The following is a 19,440-nucleotide window of genomic DNA, read 5'->3' on the forward strand; positions in this document are numbered from 1 at the left end:
AAATCTTCAATTTGCTAGCCCTATCATACATTTTTAGGGATGCCACATTTTTATCCATTATTCCATTAAATAATAGCAGATTTAATGTTTAAATAAAATTTTCTACCATGTACATTTTATGCTTATCTTTTAAATTTATAACCAAAATGGCCCGGATTGCTTTAAAATATATTCATAAATTCAAGCAAACTATTACTGCTTTGATATTTTTTTATCTTCAACTACCATAAATAAATATGCATTTCCCATAGAAAGTGATTACTTTTTCTAGACGTGAAATATGCCATCTACTTGATTGGTTCCTTCTTGCCACATAGTTATAGTCATTGGTCAAAAGCTCAAAGATAATATGATAAGAACTTATTTGCATAAAGTTCCAACATCAATTATGAAAATTCTTAATAAATGGAAATCAGCTGAACCCATAAATTAGATATAAAGTAATTCATGTCTAACATCCAATATAGTTGATTCTATTCCTTTTCTTCTAATTGGGTAAAAGTGTTAAAAATTGGGTTTCTGATTTGATTTCCACAAAAAAAAAGACCACTTTAAGATCAATTTTTGGGTAAGACCGTTCCAAACCAATGTTTTCTTAGTCCTTGATTCAGACTAATTTTTTCTTTGTTACCGATTTTTCCTTTGAGACCACTTCAAACTAAACTTCTTTAAAGGACTAAATCAGTTCGACCACTTAAGATAATAACATTCTCAAACGGTCGAAGATTTTCAGAGCCAAATACCACACTAATTGTAAGATTGTTCTCTATTTTTACATAAATAAAAACAGAAAAAGATTATCATAATTGTAGAATAAAATCAATTTAATTTTAATAATAAGAGTCACTAACTAAATTAGCTTACATATTTCCCAATAGTTTTTTGTTTTTTTCCATTTTGTTTTCGTCTACAAAAAAAGAACATTTTTTTTTACCTTACGACACAGGTTAGCGATAGTTCAATTTAGAGCAACACCAGTCATATGGTAGATGGACAAAACTATTTTGGAAACAGCTGACAGTCGTAATGAAACGTTGGTTAATACTAATCAAATTGAGGAGGCCACAGGAACAGGACAGGCTAGCGAGAAGGAGATGCTACTTAAGCTTGACAGGCCAGCGGAGAGACTAGTGGAGGTAGAGAGCAGACAAGTATCCCCGTCTTCTAGTGCTTCTATCTTCAGCAGAGGTGGATATCTCCGTGGATATATCCATCACAAGTCTTAACAGCACACCAAGGATCAAACATATCAATAGGAGTTTATCCAGAATGGATTTATATGTTTCATAATCAACGAATAATAAAATCCCCAATGCGTGATATGTACTGAGGTACTGGTACATGAGAGCGTCAAGCCGGCAAAAAGCTCCGACACTTGAAAATCAAGCTACTGTTACCTTTTGAAAGTAAACTAAGAAACGAGAGACTATAATGTGAAAATTGCATCAGTGTGTGAACAGATAGGGTTGGAGCGATGCTGGGGAAAAGAAAGGACTGAAAACAAGAGTATTACAAGTGGCGTCGCACATCAATTTCCCACACTGTTGATTCACAGTGAATAGCTTGCCAGCCAAACGCTTGAACCAGACCTTAAACATGTTCTCGTCACTGCGGTCAAAATTGTAAATTATATAAAACCACGTCCTCTTCTTATTAGACTATATGCCTCTCTGTGTAATGAACGGGAATCAGAGCTTGAGGAACTACTTTTCCATACGGAGGTGTAATAGATCTAACGGGGAAATGCACTCAGCGCCTGTATAAACTGCGGGACAAGTTGCAGCTTCTTCTGATTGAACATGGATCCTAGCTCGCCAATCACTTCAATTAGTCTGGACACAAGTCTGGCGTATTTATCTTGCAAATTAAATTGACTTAATCTGGCACTGCAAGGTGAAAACACTAACTTATTGTCAATGAATGACAAAATCTGCGCATTCAAAAGGAAACTGCAGTGCTGGTCAAGTCGAGCGAGAGTGGGGAGTCTCAATATGTTTTCTGAGCTGGACTACTTCATTGAGAAAAATGCAATGTAATAGTGCAGAATCGCATAATCAGTTTCTCTTAGAAAAACTTAAACAAGTATGTTCTGGAGGAAACTGCTCCATAGGAAAATGAAAATACGAAACTTGTCTGGAGACTAGAAAAAAAAAATCTTAAAAGTGTAAGCCTATTTTGAAATAAATTAAACACAGAACTAGGCACTTATTTGAGTCATCCCCATATATATGTCAAGTGAGTGGGATCCCTAGTCTTGTGTGTGTGCGTGCTATCTGGAAGAACAGACACACACGCACGCACACATAACGCATGTACGTGGCTGTGTGCAACATGATAAAACACCTCCAGTGTCGTTGGGGATCGCCGGTCTCTAGCACCGTTATATATAGGGGGTTGCATGCAAAAAAGTTTGTTAACTCCTGGCTTAACCCTGTATAGCGCATCTGACCGCTAAACAATAATTGTGCCTTTAAGTTAAACTCAAGTTTGTATATATCTTTTTATAAAATAAATATGATTTCAAATATTATATTCAAATGATGTTGCAATACATTTTTAATGATATAATCAAGAATAAATTGTTTAAAAGCATACTAAACATATGAAAGCTTAGTAAAGCATTTAGAAAATGAATAAAACCTTTGTTAGAATATATAGTATACTTAAAAAGCTTATAAATTTACAGAAAAAAAATATATAGAATAATTACATGCAATTTAAGACGATATCACATATGTTGTTAAAGGCTTAAGCTTAAAAATATTGACTATTGAATTGTTTTATGATTAATCTTGGAACAATTATATTATTATATATAATAATGGAGCTGGTCTTAATGGGCTTCTCATTTGCAATTTAATGATACAATACTTATTTAGCTATTTATAATTGCTAACCTCCTCAATGTATGTACATACATATGAATGCTCATTTGATGAAGGATGATGGTATTAGGGCATCTATGCTTAATCATGATTTTGTAAGGAACTGCATATTATGTAGTTTTAAATAAGAAATTGTTCATAAAAGTTTACAAATTATAATTCAATCATTTTTTAAGGGTAAAACAAAATAAAATACACTTTGAGAAACTGTACAACCTACTGTTTATTTGTTACTTAACAAACACGACAGTAGTTGTATGTTTTGGCAATATAAATAGTAACTTTCATACTAAAATCATAGAAAAATGAGAATCCAAGGCTTATAAATAATTTTAAAAAACAGAGGTAGGGGCTTGGACTTCAGCTGATATTTTGAAGATATACGTAGGATCGACTTGATCTCGCAATGAAGCCTTGGAAATTGACTTGGACTCGAAAGACAATTTTTCTCGACTAAAGAAAAGCTTAGACATTATATTTCCTTGATCTGGCAAAAAACAGTATCTTAAAGAATGTGAAGCGACAAAAAATAATTGCTTTACAATCTAATTGATAAAAGTCCATATGCTTTTGTATTTTGCATACCCCCCTCCCCAACGTGTCTTGATATCAACAAAATATCCTATCCTGGATGAAAATGTATAAAAAATATTTTAACACAGTATACAGGTAGTCTGAGAATTTCAAATATATAATTATCTAAAGTATCCTGCTTTGCCAGCTCAGGCCAGTTATACCCTAATATATTTACGGGCATGAAATTAACTCGAAAAAAATCTGAAGACTGAAACTGAACGTAGTAAAAATATTCCAGTCACTTGGACTGGAATGGATTTGCGAGCAAAGACTTGAGACTCGACTTGCACTTGCGGTATAAGGACTTTTTCAAAACTCTGTCATAAATCCATCTGACCGTTTAACCTTAAAAACATCGTCTGAGTAAGTCAATGGGGGAGAGGGGTAAAAATCCAAATTAAATACAACACAATTACAATGTCCCAAAAAATATTCCAAAACTTGATCCTTAGAATTAATCTTGACCATAAACCAAATAAAATGTTTTATATGATATTGTTCTTTCGTTATAGAGTCTTATAAATAGCTATGAAATATAATGTGTACATAATATGTTATAGTTTTCTTAACACATTTCCCAAAGCTTTAAAAGTATCATTATTTTTTTCTGAGCCAGGAAATTAGTATCAATCTTATGAATTTGATGCATATTTTTATTGTATAGGTTGCTAGATTTAGTCAATTAATTGTAGAGAATATCTCATGCATATGTATATATATTGTTGCATATCGCATATTGAAATTATCTACTTAATAAAATATTATATATTTGTTATTCACTGCAACCACGTGCTGGATTGAAAAAAAGTAAATATAAATAAATCACTAGAGAAAAATGAGAACTTTCTTGCTATTTTTAAATGTCACTTAAAATAAAGAAAATGCCATTTTCTAAAAAAAGTGAAATTTTTTTTTTAAACAAACTTTCAAAAAGAAAGAAAGAAAAGAGCCCCACACAATTCCTCCAGGTCTTTCTAATGCTAAATACAGCTATTGCCTAATTAATTAATTTATATAGTTATACCTACTAAGATTGGGATTATGACAACGTGCATTTTGTTTCGTATATTGTCCCACAGTAACTAAGGGCGGCCCTCTTTCAGTAGAGGTGAACAAATAGTAAATAATCTAAACTGATTTTAGTAAAATTATGACTTCATTAACAGTTGTTTTTTTCTGTACTTTTCAGGAGCGATTTAACCACAGTGTGTAAAGGCATGAAGTTCAGTCGGTTTCCTTTGGATGAACATATTTGTTATCTCAAATTGACGAGCTGTAAGTGTTTTTAATATTTACATCTATTATGCATATATATTTTTTATTAAACTATTTTAAAGAATGAGAAGTTGAATCCAATGTCGATGCTTTAGTTGTGAATGAGAGTAACAATAAGCTCCCTTAAACAATGAATAATCATATGATGATATAAAATATTCATTTTTTATTTATTCAACGCCTATCAATCATTTTTCTATATTTTGGATGCTTCTAATAGCAAACAAAGTTTTTGTTTTACAAATTACAGAAATATACTTTTGTGCTTCTACAAAAAATAATAGATTTTTTTATTAAAACTTTCTTGAATTTGGTTACCATATGTGCCTTGATTTTTTTCAAATATTTATGGCAGTAAGCTAAGAGAGTTTAACATTATTTAAATAATATGTACCTATGGTACAATGTATAGGATTTTTTGTTTTGTTTTTTACAAGAGTACAATTATATTTCAACATAATTACAACATCTAATTAATACAAACTTCAAACATATTAAACACACAGCAAACAGGGGGGGTTCTCGTACTTCTTAATTTATATAAAATATGGTGTGTTTTGATTGCAATAAAATTTATTTTTTCCGACACAAGACCAATATAAATAAAACGGAAATCCTTTAGTCTTAAAATCAAGTTGAATTGGGAAAAGATTTCCCGGGTTAAGTGGTCCCATATGTTATTCGTTACTTTACATTCAAATAAAAAATGGCTCGACGTTTCTATATTGTTTTCACAGAAGAAGCAGATCTTTTCTTCGATAGATCTACCTCTTCATATAATATATTCTTCTCCACGAAATTAGCTCGTTTGTTCTATTAAGAAAATTAAAATCTTGGCTTATCATATCCACTTTCTCTGCTAATCGTTCAGAAACCCCTGTAACGCTCAACAGATGAATTACTATAGGTAATATTAATGTGTTCCAGATAAAAATTCTGGAGGGAACATTTCTAATGGTAAAGGTAGTGTACTTAGACATTGTGTTGACCAAATTGTTTTCAATTTTTTCCCGATTTTTATGCTCATCCCTCCTTTCTAGTGTCACAAACGATCCCAGTATTTTAATTACTTCTACAGTTTCTAATTTTTAAAAGTCTAGTCTATTCGAGCAGTTTGTCATAAGTTTTGACTTCTGAAAATTGACTTCTAATCCAAAGATGTATTTGAACTTTGCAGAGATATTGTCGGTACAGTTAAGTGAATTAATATTTTTTTTTTTTTTGCGTCTCCTGAAGTTAAAGTGAAATTAGGTCACCTTGGCGACACTGACTAAGAATCTATTATGACTCTTTTCATAGAATGTGAGGAGGTCACATTGACAAATGCCTACCATTTCCAAAAAAAAGATCACCAAAACTTATATTCTTCTTATCTATACTCTTATCCATTGATGTGATATTGAATCAAATGCTTTTTTTTAAATCTTTGGTCATAACCGCTAAATCTAGGCTACCTTTCTCCTCAATTTGTATTTAATCTTTTTTTCCTCGTGGAATATCCTTCATTTTTAGACCCTTTATGAAACTTTTTTGGGAAGGATGTATGTTTGATGTCAAGGACCTTTAGAATTATTTTGGCCAGAATTCCACTATATATTTTCTAAGTGGTGTTCAGCATTGTGGGGGACCTCCGTTTTTATCCACCTAGGATCCTTTCCTTGCTTAGGTATCAAGATTAATCGTCCGTCAGTAATATTGATTTCAATTTCCCTACTTGTAATGCCTCTCTATAAACTATTTCTAATAGAGGAACCAACAAAGTACAATATTTCTTAAAGTATTACATCGGAAAACTATCTGGTCCTGAGGATTTATTCTTCTTGTTATATGGCATTATGTAGTTTTCATTGTCTTTCTGGGATATAAATTTGTACAAAGAACCTTTAATAACTTTAGGAATCCGTGGCATGTTTTTTTTAAAGACATGATAGCCTGATTTATATTTCGATTGAGCAATATGTTTCTCGCACATTTCGTCTCCTCTATAATCGATAGACTTGTTTATATTTTGAAAATGTTCTACCAGAGCAGAAAATTTTGTCTTGGGATTTAGTATAAGTTTTCCATTTGCATGAAACACAGAATTTAGCTGACGAGGGGGAGACGAATGAAATTATCAAGGAGGAAGAGGATGAAGAGTGTGAAATTGCTGAAGAAAGAAGAGAAGCTTATCAAACTGAGGATCAAGATCATCTACCTAAAATGCGTTTTATTGAAGTAAATGTAAACGTGATTTTTTTCAAATATTTATGGGAAGTAAGCTAAGAGAGTTTAACATATTTAAATAATACATACCTAAGGTGAATTGTATAAGTTTGCTTGCACATCATACTTTCTCTTTCTATCCCGAAATAAGACGCAGCAACAGCGGAAAGTTAAAATGCAATTATTGCAACCTTTTAACAATAAGGAAATAACTTTGCAAAGCGATGAATACATTTTTGCTGGAGCGGGATCTCGACTTTTTCCATATATTTGTATAATGAACACTTAGGAGGATCATGAAAGATGATCGAAGATATCATTATATATGTATAAGAGGTTATAAGTTTGTCTTTAATGCAGTATTTTATGGTGTGTTCCTTATTATTTTTATTTTCAAAACCATGAAAGGATCTTCATAACACTAAATCCCTCCATTTATACAAAAATATTTTTATAAGCAATAAATCTAAAATTACTTTTAAGTTATAATTTTTTTATGGTAGTCATTTTTTCCACTATGATGTTATATGTCTTCATTTTAAGACAAACTATCACTTTTATGGACCTCATCAAAAATGATCTGTCATTTTGTTTACGTTTTCTCCACTTCAAACCAAGACACAGCAATAATTAGGATATTTTTGAAATTGGGAAGCATCTACCTACAAACTATGTATATATATATTTTTTAATTGTATTATCGCTAATAATAAATCTAAAACACACCATCTCAACTCCAGGCAACAAAAAGTTGAAATATTGTAGACTAGTGTAGTAAAATGTTAATTCGTTGAACTAACACATGACTTGTGCTCCAATTTTCTCATACTACATAATTGGAAACTATATCTTGGAATCTTTTGGTTATTGCTGTATTCTTTACTAGGATACCTTACTTTCATTTACCTAAAGTAATTTTATTATGATCGGAATTTTCCCCTAGACACTCGATCACTCAAATTATTGATTTTATTTTCAACGGCAAGATCAAAGAAATTTGATTAAAACTTTATTTTTCTAAAAAAAAACATCACAGTTCTGTTTCTCTTAATTCTGCATCCAGACCACCGATAATAACTTAAGTGCAAGAAATAAGTGCCATTCTCAAATTACCAATATTTTAAGTCTGTTTCTTTCCCTGCTCTCATCTTAAATGATAATAATAGCCAATTAAAGCATAATAACAAAGAAGACATCAAAAAATAAAGTATCTATAATACTTAGATTATATAGTTAAATATATTTTATCATTTATAACATACAATCTGTTTTGAGTATCCATGATGCACTCTAGGGTGGCTCTTAAATATCAACGCTTTACTTTGACTAGTCTCATTCTTTCATTTTGTTTCCCTCATAATAAACTTTGTTGTTCAAAACATTTTTGCTTTTAATAAATATTTAATGATGACTCTTGCTTTTTTAAGATTTTGCCCTATATAGAAAAATAAGCCGTGAATTTGATATCATCGATTTTTTCCTTCTAAAATTAAGTTACAATAACAACTTAATGTGTAAGCATAAATAAGTTTGTGTGTATTGTAAAACCCTTTAAAAGTATATTTACATAACAAATCTAGTATAAACTGAGCTTTTGTAGGTAACGCTCATCTATTGATCAATATAAATAATATAATAGACACAAAAAACCAATATTCTTGTTCATTTATGCAATTTTGTTCAGTCTACATTTTAAAATAGCTAGAAGGCATGATAACCGTCATTTTATTGTTTATTATGTGATTACTTAATATTTTTGTATTATAAACTATAAGAGCCACCTCTGAATGTTTCTCGAATTTTACAAATTTTAGCACAGGAGTATATATTAACTATTAAAGCCAATTGAGAGTGTGAGTGAATTAAAAGTAAGGATGGATTTTTTCATTACACAATAGGAGACACCCTAATAGAGTACTAATATATCATTCTAAAAGTATTAGTTTGTTTTGTTTTATGTACCGATAAAAGAAAGCCATGTTGTTTTTGACAGTTTCTTTAAATTGTTGTTACAACTCTTGAATCATAAAATCAAAGAATGTTGTGTATTCAAATTTAAACAAAAAATAATCATATCTCTATAGGTGAATAATATTATAAAAATTGAGCTTGACCAATGTTACACTATTTGGAACATATATTTTTACATATGTTAGATTATTTTTATCGAGTATTGTTACTCAAATTCAAATAGATATATTTGGAAGTAATTTTTTTTTTTCCAAAAAAGTTTATTATAAATTTCATGGTACTCTCAACTGTTAAACTTTGGTAATTTTTATAATTTAATTTGATTTAAATCATTTATTTTACTATATCGTAGTTAATTAATCACTCGTTACCGCTGATTTAAAGTGATTAACAATAAATGCAAGATTATCTTCATTAAAAAAAAGTTATTATCCAATAATATTTTAAAGTTTTTTAAAACTTTATTGAATATTAACGAAGTTATACGTCAAATTTGCATTTTACCTTTTCTAATAAGTAAAATTTTATAATATATACGAAGCTACTTAATGTAAAACTATTTTTTTTCTTTTACTTATTGAAGAATCTAAATTTGTATAAATACATTCCTTTGAGCAGATTGATTGTGTTGTAGTATATAGCTATTCAACACTTTGCAGAAAAAAAAATTAAAATAATTGATGATTATTTATGTTCCAATATTATGTGAGGTAATTATGATTTCAAATCATTTTACTCCAATTTTAAAAGATAAAATGTTTAAAAAATTTCGACGTATTGTAATTATAAAATGTTCATTAATTAATAATTGATTCATTTTAGACTCTCTTCTTTTAACACTTTTCACTTTCTAATTTATTTGTTTATTGGATTATTTTTATTAAAATGGTACGAATAGCGATTTGATCTAACTTGTTGCAGTGTGTTCATAATCAAAAGAATAAATTATTAATTATAGTTAAGTATTTTATCTTTTAGAATTGGAGAAATATAAATGAGAATCAACATTACATCATTGTCAAGTATATTTATTATTTATATGAGAAATTGTCCGTTTGGCAAAATTGCACTTGGTAAAGTTACTTTCGGCAAAGTGTTTCCGCATGTACCAAATGTATGATGAACAAGCATAATCTTAAAAGATTAAAAAGGCGTAATATAGATTTTTCTCATTTTATGTGGTTTATTACTTCACCAAAAACAAGAGAAATATTTGACAAAAAAATCAGCTCTATTTTTAAATCAAATTTAAAAAATACAACTAGGTATTTAATAAATAAAAACTTAAATTATAATAGTCAGCACAATTGGTCTTCAAATATTTCGATGATTGTCAATCAAATAGGGGGAACAGAAGACACTTGCCCTTGGCACTGGACTTTGAAGTAAAAAATAGGGACAAATTAAAAATATATTTTCTAAGAAAAATTGATATTATTTTCAATTTTATACCATGAATGAATACATTTATTTATTGCTTTCATTTATTGGGATATTTTCATTATAACTGACAATGCACTTTTTTCTCTAAAGACTAATAATAACCCGGATCATTTGAATCCAGAATACGTTAATTCAGAAATGGTTCTAAAAAAAATAAAGGAATTAGTTGCTAAAAAAATAAATTTTGTGTTTAAATCAAAATAACTTATTTTATGTTTGTTTCACACATATGTACCCATTAAATTACGTTGAATAATGCCTTAAAGGATCTATTTATTTCTTAACATTCACTATTGAGCCATTAATAAGTAATAATTTTTGTACAACATTCCTATACATACACAATAAATGGTTCTTATCAAAAGATATATATCGTATATGTGAAAAAGTGTTACATGATCCTTAGTGAAAACAATTACTCTTCTGTAACATTTTTATTGTGTTTCATTATAAATACGAACCATTAGTTTAGTAGATCAATAAAGAAATAGACTGAAAACACTCTGAAAATTGATTAAAAAATTTATCAATACTAGTTTGTGGTGCCATATATTTAATTCAATGTATTTTAATACTCTATGACATATTGACTTATTTGTTTTAAATGGGACAAAAAGTGTCTAAATATTTGCTTTTATCTTCTTTCACAATTGATAAGAGTATATAAAACCAGAATCAATTCTTAATATAAAGTTATTGCATTTAAATATGTAAAAGACATGGGATTTAAGTATAAAAATCCAATACATTTAATTGAATAAAAAAACAATAAAATAATAAATATCAAAAGTATACACTAGTACTCCCACTATGTTTAATATTTTCCTTCTGGTTCTAGTACTAATATTGATATTGGCAGGCTTTTAAACGGGACACAAAATCGAACGTGCGTTCAATGAACGGAGCGGGATTTTCTTTTTTTTAACGTTGACATATGAGATTTTTGCGTTCCCTTCCAATAGTACTTACAAAAAAATCAAGAAATCAAAGTTTATATATTTTTTTACTTATTTAAATATGATTTAATGGGCTGATAAATCAAGATGAACTCTTGGGAAGACCTATCTTGGGGCAGTGACACAGGGGGGACTTTTGGAAGGCTTTTATCGAACATGAATGTTTCTAGTACTCTACTTTAACACAAACATCATATAAACTTGACCAGTTCAATAATTTTGAATCATGGGACGGGGCTCATCATTTGGCCGTGAATGTAAGCAAATGGGCCACTGAAAATAATAAATTATGCTCCTTTGTGTTGCAAGGGCCGCTGTATAGTCTAGCTGTGTAGTTGGACTTCACCCAGGGCAAGACTACCTTCTTGACGACGTCCTGACACTATCAAAGTGGAAGTCGCGATTTGATAGCATTACCTTATGATTAAAACGCAGAATGGAACGGAAATAATGGTTTTATGATGAACGAAGAAAAAAAATTTGAACGGAACGCCAAAATAACGGAACTCTTCCAACCCTGGACATTAGTATTTAGGTAGTTTTTTGGGTTTTTTTTTTTTTTTTTACAAAAACTAAGGTGTAGTAATTAATTCATTTGCAATCAAAACAGTGTCTTCGTGACAGTCAAACTCTACAATCTTCATTATTTTATGCACATTTTCGACCATTGGTCTTCCAGAGCGTTTTTCATCCTTGACATTAAAATTACCGAAACGGCAAACCCCAAATTACGTGTGAGTGGCTGTGAATATCAATTTAATATATACCCGTTGTAAATGCATATGACTATGTCTTAATATATATATGTAATTAACTCACTGAACAACACTAGAATTCCCACATTTAATATATTTTTCTTATTAAATGAGTAGCAAATGTTTAATTGTTCCTTTAAAAGTCGACTAATGGAACAGAAAATACAATGAAAATATTCCTTTTCATTTATTCGTTTCTACTTTGAGAAGAAAAAAGTATACTCTATTGACATGTTTGCTACAAGTATGAAACTAATTATGACTTTTTTTACAAGCTTAATTCCCTGGGGTATTTTTGGATAAGTTTTATGTAGAATTTTAATAAAATCCCATTAATTTTAAAGTGGTTTGAGCAAAATAGTCATGTACTGTATATATATGTTATATTTATTTATTATTTTAAATTTACGTTATTCCCTCATTATATCTAGTCGTACAATATAAATGACACTTATTTGAATACAAACTTAAGGTAGATTATGTCTAAAACAATCCAATAACGATTAAATCCTTATATACATAGTTATCCATTATACTTCTTATTAATTAATTATAAATATATTTATAATATATACAATACAATAATTACGGGACAACCAGTCTCATTTTTACTCAAATGTCTAGACAATGAGCTCTACTAATATCTGGAGTGGAACAACGCTCATTCACTCAGCCTTATCTAGTATATTGGTTAAGGTTAAAAATCAAATAGCATAACCTATTTGAATTTGTTAAATATCAGTCCCTTGTTAATTCATGACATCAGATAATCTATGTAGTCACATGCAACAATTGATATATATTCAACAAAAACAACATTTTTGAACTATAATAAAAAGTTTTGTATCAAAAAAGCTTTTTTAGAGTAAGTGTTTCATCCTATGAGTACAACATATATATTACCTGAAACATTTTTCTACACTTAAATGATCAAAGATGAAGGTTGGATCAAACATTGTATTGGTCAAAGGATCCGCCATAAATGTAAAAAATAAATCTTTAATATAGAGAGAAGATCAAAGGGATTAATCATGATTAAATGATTGACAATATTAATATAATAATGAACAATACTCTGTACGTGCCAATTTTCATTTCTTCACTGAATATTATAAAATAATTTTGCATTATACAATAATTATCGCATAGCTAATATTTATTTTAGACACCCTGATTTTAACTCCTTGATCAATACGAATATTTTCCTAATTTAAAATTAGGACATGCACACATCAAAATATTAAGTATATATTTTTGAATAAATAATAAGCAAAATAAATTTTATGTTATAATTTTCTTACTTTAAAAAATTATATATACCACACAATTTCAACTAAAATAAAGTTTGCAGTAGCTTATATATAAAGTCAAAAGCTGTTTAAAATTGAAGATATACATAAAACATACATTGCATTAAAGCAAAAATATAGATACTTTTATAAAAATATTTACTTTTGATTCAAATTATAATAAGATATGTTTACGTACATAAATGAGCATCCATCAATTTTGTGTTTTGAATCTCTTTACATCCATTTTTTTTGCTATTTTTGTTATTGTTTTTTGTTCATATACTGATTATCTAAAGGTTTTACAGATATTATTTAATGCAAATATTAATCAGACACAGTTATACTAAATAAAGTAGAAAAAATAAAAGGTTCATGGAAAATTTCTGTGTCTATTTTTTGAAATGACTTATTTTCTATAACTGACATTGTTTGCTAATACATCCGATAAAGTTACGGATTTTTTTTTTTTTAACATTCACCTACGCTCCATTGATGGCACTGTGCAGAGACAACAAATTATGACAAGAATGAACTTTATCACTATTCTCTAATAACTCCATACAAAATCATCAAGGTGTTGAGAACGGGACTTGAAGGAGGCCGTATCGATTTTTCTGAAAATGGAATTATTTATTTCAGCCATTCCTGAGATTTTCGACCAGTATGAATTGAAGCTCAATCTTTCTCGACTTTCTTGTTATCTGAAGAAGGCTCCTTAAACTAAGAAAGGACCACAGGTTAACTTTTTTATATTATATCCCATTTTTTTTCGTTACAAAGGACAATACTTCAGCTTAGCTTCAGCATACAAATTTCTCAGACCGATCCATTGTTTTGGATCTTAAAGCCAATGTGAGATTCTGACCGTAACGTAGCTGAAGCTTTCATTTTCAAGTCATCCCGGACGAACTTATGTATTGATGGATGCAAAATTCCAATTTCTGCTACCGTTTTAGATAGCGATCGTTTACTGATGTTCATCTACGTCTTTGGGGACATTGAAGGCTACTTTTTGGGGTATTAATCAGAGCTACTAGTCTTACAAAGCTTTTAGATAGTAAATTCAATGGTACCAAAACTTATAAAGTCACCTAGGGTCTGGTGTATTTGCGACAACTTCATTCCTTCGTTGTAAAGAGCTTCATCCGCCTGCGTTGATGGATGCATAATGACTGAATGTAGGATTTTGTTGTTCACCTTTTTTCATATTTTTTGTCGGGGGTCAGATTGCACGTTGATAGTTCAAACGCTGATAAACTTTATTGCCAAGTATTAAACCTTTAAAACTCATGAATAACCCTGAACGTCTTCTGAAAGGATATGGAACGTCATCTTTACAGCAAAAATATAATTTAAATTTTTCCTAACGTGGATTATGAAATTGATGTTAGTCTCCATATCGATTTTTGGAACTCCAAGTCTTTTTCCATCTGCACCTCTTAAAGTCTTGGTCTCAACTTTAAATAGTCTTGGCTTTGGGGATACAACTAAGACAAAGATAAATGAATTTACCAAAAATTTATTGTCTAAAAAATTACAAAAACTATATTTCTCTTGGTCTCAGATAAGGGGGTCTTTAAATATCACTTGAAGTAACATATTTACAAGCTACCATAAAAAGTATTTTTTATTTTTTCAGAATTCAAGCAATAGTACTTTTCACAAACTTAGTATGTCTATACAAATCAAATACCAAAACATATTAGTTTAAATATATATTCTTACACTTATCACTTATGTGACAGAAATGTTTGATATGCTATTACAGTTGTTTTGAATATTTTTATTTTTTAAATGTTGATACAATTTAGTAATTTAAATTAAATGGGCAACCAAATGTTTAAGTAATGTTTTTTTATACGAACAGTAAGCATTTAAATCACTAAATGTCCCCAATAAACAAAAGTGAGTAGGTCGGTGCTCTGGTCTTTCCTAGAGAAGGAAATATACTTTATGTATATGAATTTCAAAGAAAATTCCTATGTCAGATGGAGTAAATGTTAGGCTACAATGTTTACCAATACTTAATCAGTGCAACTCCATATGACCAATTAAAAGAACGCTAAAAAACTGTAAATTGTACGCATTTTCGGGGGGAATACTTGAAAATGAATATTTTAACTCTTTCAATGCTATATCATGCCGTTATAACAAAAGAACAATATTACCTTATATTATATATTGTAAATGTACATTTATTATATTTTACTTATACAAGGGTATATATTTGACGAAATCTTATTTTCTTCTTTAACTAATTTTACTGCAAGTGCTTAAAATTTGCAAAAATTTCGAGTCACAACCAAAGAATATGATCCATTTTATGGTTTCAAAGCCATATCCGAGTCAAAATATAGACCAGGGATATTTATTTAATTAAAACCTTGATATAGTAATTTGACCCAACTTCATTTGTAATTGAATATCCTTGCCCCAGGACAATGTCTCTCATAATTAAAATATTGATGAGATAATTTATAAAATGGTTTACAATAAAAATCTATTTCAAATTTTATAAAAAAACGGTGTAATTTATAAAAATCCATAGATGTATATTCAATTCACAGATTGTAAAATTAACTGATTCATTTTGACTTCCCAATGGAGAGAAACTTTTTTTTTATGAGCTGCAAATTATGATTTAAAGAATGATCGCAGTAATGAAGTTTTATTAGATTAGCTGTGAACAGCCATAAGATAAAGGAAATAGAGAAAAATCCCACTCCTAATTTAGCAAGGACATATACAATTTTAATCTGAGTTCAACAAGGACTTAGAACTATAACCGGGCACGTCCACATTTGGTTTTTTTTTTAAAGCATGGTACTTTTTTAAATCTGGATCTCAAAAAAAAAAGTAGTAATATTTAGAAAAGTGTCTCTAAATACAATATTTGGCTTATGCTAATTAAAGCCTAGTAAGCCATCACTCATTTAATTTAAAAAGAATGATAGTGCATCTTATTATAAGAAATTACTATTGAACGATACTATTTATTAAGGTTCTTTTTACCTATTTGAAAATATCACCTTAAAAAAATTAACCTGTTCACACTAATAAATTTAATGTTATAGATAATACCCCCTAAATTAATTTTAAATATTTGCCTTTTTAGACACAATAAATAACTTGAGCTTTTCCAAACTGTTTAACAAAACATAGTAGAGCTTTGTTCTATGTATCTGCCCCTCCAGCCCACCCTCTCCGGACACCCCTGATAAATCAATAACAAATCCTCAGTATTAATCTCTGTCTTCCATGAACACACAAATTTGTGATCACTTTATAAATTTTATATATATATATATGTTCTCTCTTCAAGAAATAAACAATGAGGATTACAGCTTTCGAAAATAAGACACAATCTTCATATTTCCAACAAGGAAAAAATCTTTCACGGGCTAAAGTCATATTTTATACTTCTCTATATACACTCGTATACATCTTTGGGTAGTCTATTGTTCACGTAATTCTTATTATTATTCTGATAATGTTTTTATAACTTTTGATGCTGGAGTTATTAATGATATTTATATCCAAGTCATAATTTATCCTGCTGAGCGACTGACATTGATATATAATATCATGTTACTTCTTCAATATCATAGAAGAGCTTAACTAAAGAAATTATGTACTGAGTAGTTGGGCCTCTTTAATCAAAATATGTAATGTACAAGCAATGTTTTAGAAAATTATTTTAGGGTATTTTGACGTATATCTTTTTAATTACCTATTATTCAATATTACTAAAAACACTTATGCATTTTACACATTAAAGGGTTAAAGAAAGTAAACGTACATGTTTGTTTATGTGGTCAAAATTAATTTCCATATTTAATTATATAAAGCTACAATTTATAAAAACAATAAATGGACAAACGTATTCATTTTATCCGCATCATTTTTCTTTGCTGCCAAGGATCTTACCCAACAAACAATTTGCTCATCTTATTTACAACTGACGTTAATAGATAACAGTTGAAAAAATATCAAGTAGAAGTCGTTCTTAACAATTTTACACTGGGAAAATCTAGTTATTCAAATGTAACAACTATTTCATTCAGCCTTCCCTTCTCCATTAAATAATTAATTAACTGATGCAATTATACCAATTATCTTCTAATTAATTGTATGCTATCCATTTTTCAATAATTTAAAACAATAATATCTTAACAATTAAGATTAAAAAGGTTTGCGAAACCTCTTCTTGCATGATTACACAAAGGGATATAGCCGCATTAATAACAAATCATTTTTTAAACGATCAACTAGTAGTATTTTCCACTAATATGTAGGTATTATCTCGGTTTCTCCATTTATCCAAGTGCAAAATAAATGTATAAACCGAACGTATTTCTACTCTATATTGTTCCAGATATTTGTTCTTACTTTTTTTAAGAGAACCCGGGATTTTGATGAAATAACTAGGCAAATATATTATTTACAATTATTTTTTCCACATACATATTTGAACATGATGGATTTTTTTCAACCTATCACTGAAAAATAACATACTTATGTTGTGTATAATGTGCAAAATATTACTAGTGGGAGTACCTCGCATTGCTGGGAGTCATTTGTTAAAGTATAACACAAAGTTTGTATACGCCTTTTAGCACACACTTTTTTTATATCTATGAATGTTTATGCTCAAATTTTTATGATTGTATTGTAAGAATGAATGTATTTAAAAATTATAATTATTTTAGAAGAAATTATGAAAGCATTTAAGAGGATTGCTTTTAAGAGAAGATAAACTGGCCCTAGGGATTTTTTTATTGTATGAGAATGATGGGAAACAATAGGCTGAGAATGCTTTGAATGGGCAAATCAAAACGAAATCAAATTAAATAAAGAAAAAGATAGATAAGGTTGGGTTTAAACCCTCAGTAGTGGATATCATCGGAGGTCTTAATAGAATGATAGACTAATCATTATTACCAACTTAGAAACTTTTAGTAGTTTATTTTGTAGAAAATCAGAAGAAAGACAATGTTTCTTTTGTAAACAATCAATGGAGGCGTCCCAATATTTTTTATTCGAGTGTACCCATATAATTAGTATATTGGAGAAAGTTTAGTTTTTTTCCAATATTAAGTTGAGTCTTGAGCATAAGGTGTTTATTATTTAAATACTGGCCTATATCAAATGAAAATAAATTATATAACTGCAAAAGTTAAAGTTGTGAAATATAAATTTACCACAAGAACACCGTTGCCAAAGTACTTTAAGATAATTTGGCAGAATATTGATGAAATTATTAATGTTAAAAAATTTAAATTAATGTTTACATAAAATATTAAGTGGAAATATAGTTGTATCAAGGTACGAAAAAAAACATTCAGAGTTCAATTCTAAAAAAATATTATTTATTGCTATCACATAAACCAAAAGCCTTTTTTCAATAACCAATAGTGAATATCTGTTTTATAACACGGTTGGTGCATTAGGTAACAAGAAACCCGAAAAACAGGATGTATTTAATTACATGATGGGTTGGAACATGAACAGTTGGGTGATTTAAATAAAACCATGAATTAAAGTTTGTATCTATTCTTTTTTTGCTTATCTTAGTCTTCACATAAAAAAAAGAAGAATCCAAAAAATAAGTAAGGAAAAAAAAAAGAAAATTTTTTCACCATAAAAGTTAACAGAGCTCATTAAACAATTTCTAAACATACAAATAACTCTTAAACAAGACATTATCAACATATATAAAGTCATATAATATTGACTTATTTAGGGCCTTCACAGACGAATAATACTTAGCACAGACATCATGCTCGACCCTGTCCCAGAGGTAGAAGTTGTATGAGTTCAGGTCCAGGCAGTATGCAGGCCAAAAACCCAGGCTACAAAAGTGATGTCATTTTGTTACCAAGACATCCTTGCACTGTCTTGTTGGAAGGGGTAATTTCTTCCTTGGGCTACTTCATCCATCTAGGAAATCTAAATTAAAAGTGCACAGCCAGACCCATTGCAATGGCAATGCTGGATCCGCACAAGGTTGAACTGGCCTATAATGTATAACTTAGGATCAACAACACAATAATTCCTAACGATGTAATTGCTTTATACTGCC

At 29.3% G+C, this 19,440-nt stretch overlaps 1 protein-coding gene across 1 annotated transcript in view; it reads left to right on the forward strand.

Moving 5' to 3' along the window:
- Window positions 1-19,440, forward strand: part of LOC121114483 (gamma-aminobutyric acid receptor subunit pi) — a 178,096-nt gene that overhangs the window by 121,039 nt on the left and 37,617 nt on the right. The window contains exon 6 of the mRNA XM_040708457.2: window positions 4,651-4,736. Coding sequence (XP_040564391.1) covers window positions 4,651-4,736 — 86 coding nt within the window. The remainder of the gene's footprint in view (window positions 1-4,650; window positions 4,737-19,440) is intronic.

This window comes from Lepeophtheirus salmonis, chromosome 3 (genome assembly GCF_016086655.4).
Source record: "Lepeophtheirus salmonis chromosome 3, UVic_Lsal_1.4, whole genome shotgun sequence".
Classification (NCBI taxonomy): Eukaryota; Metazoa; Arthropoda; class Copepoda; order Siphonostomatoida; family Caligidae; genus Lepeophtheirus; species Lepeophtheirus salmonis.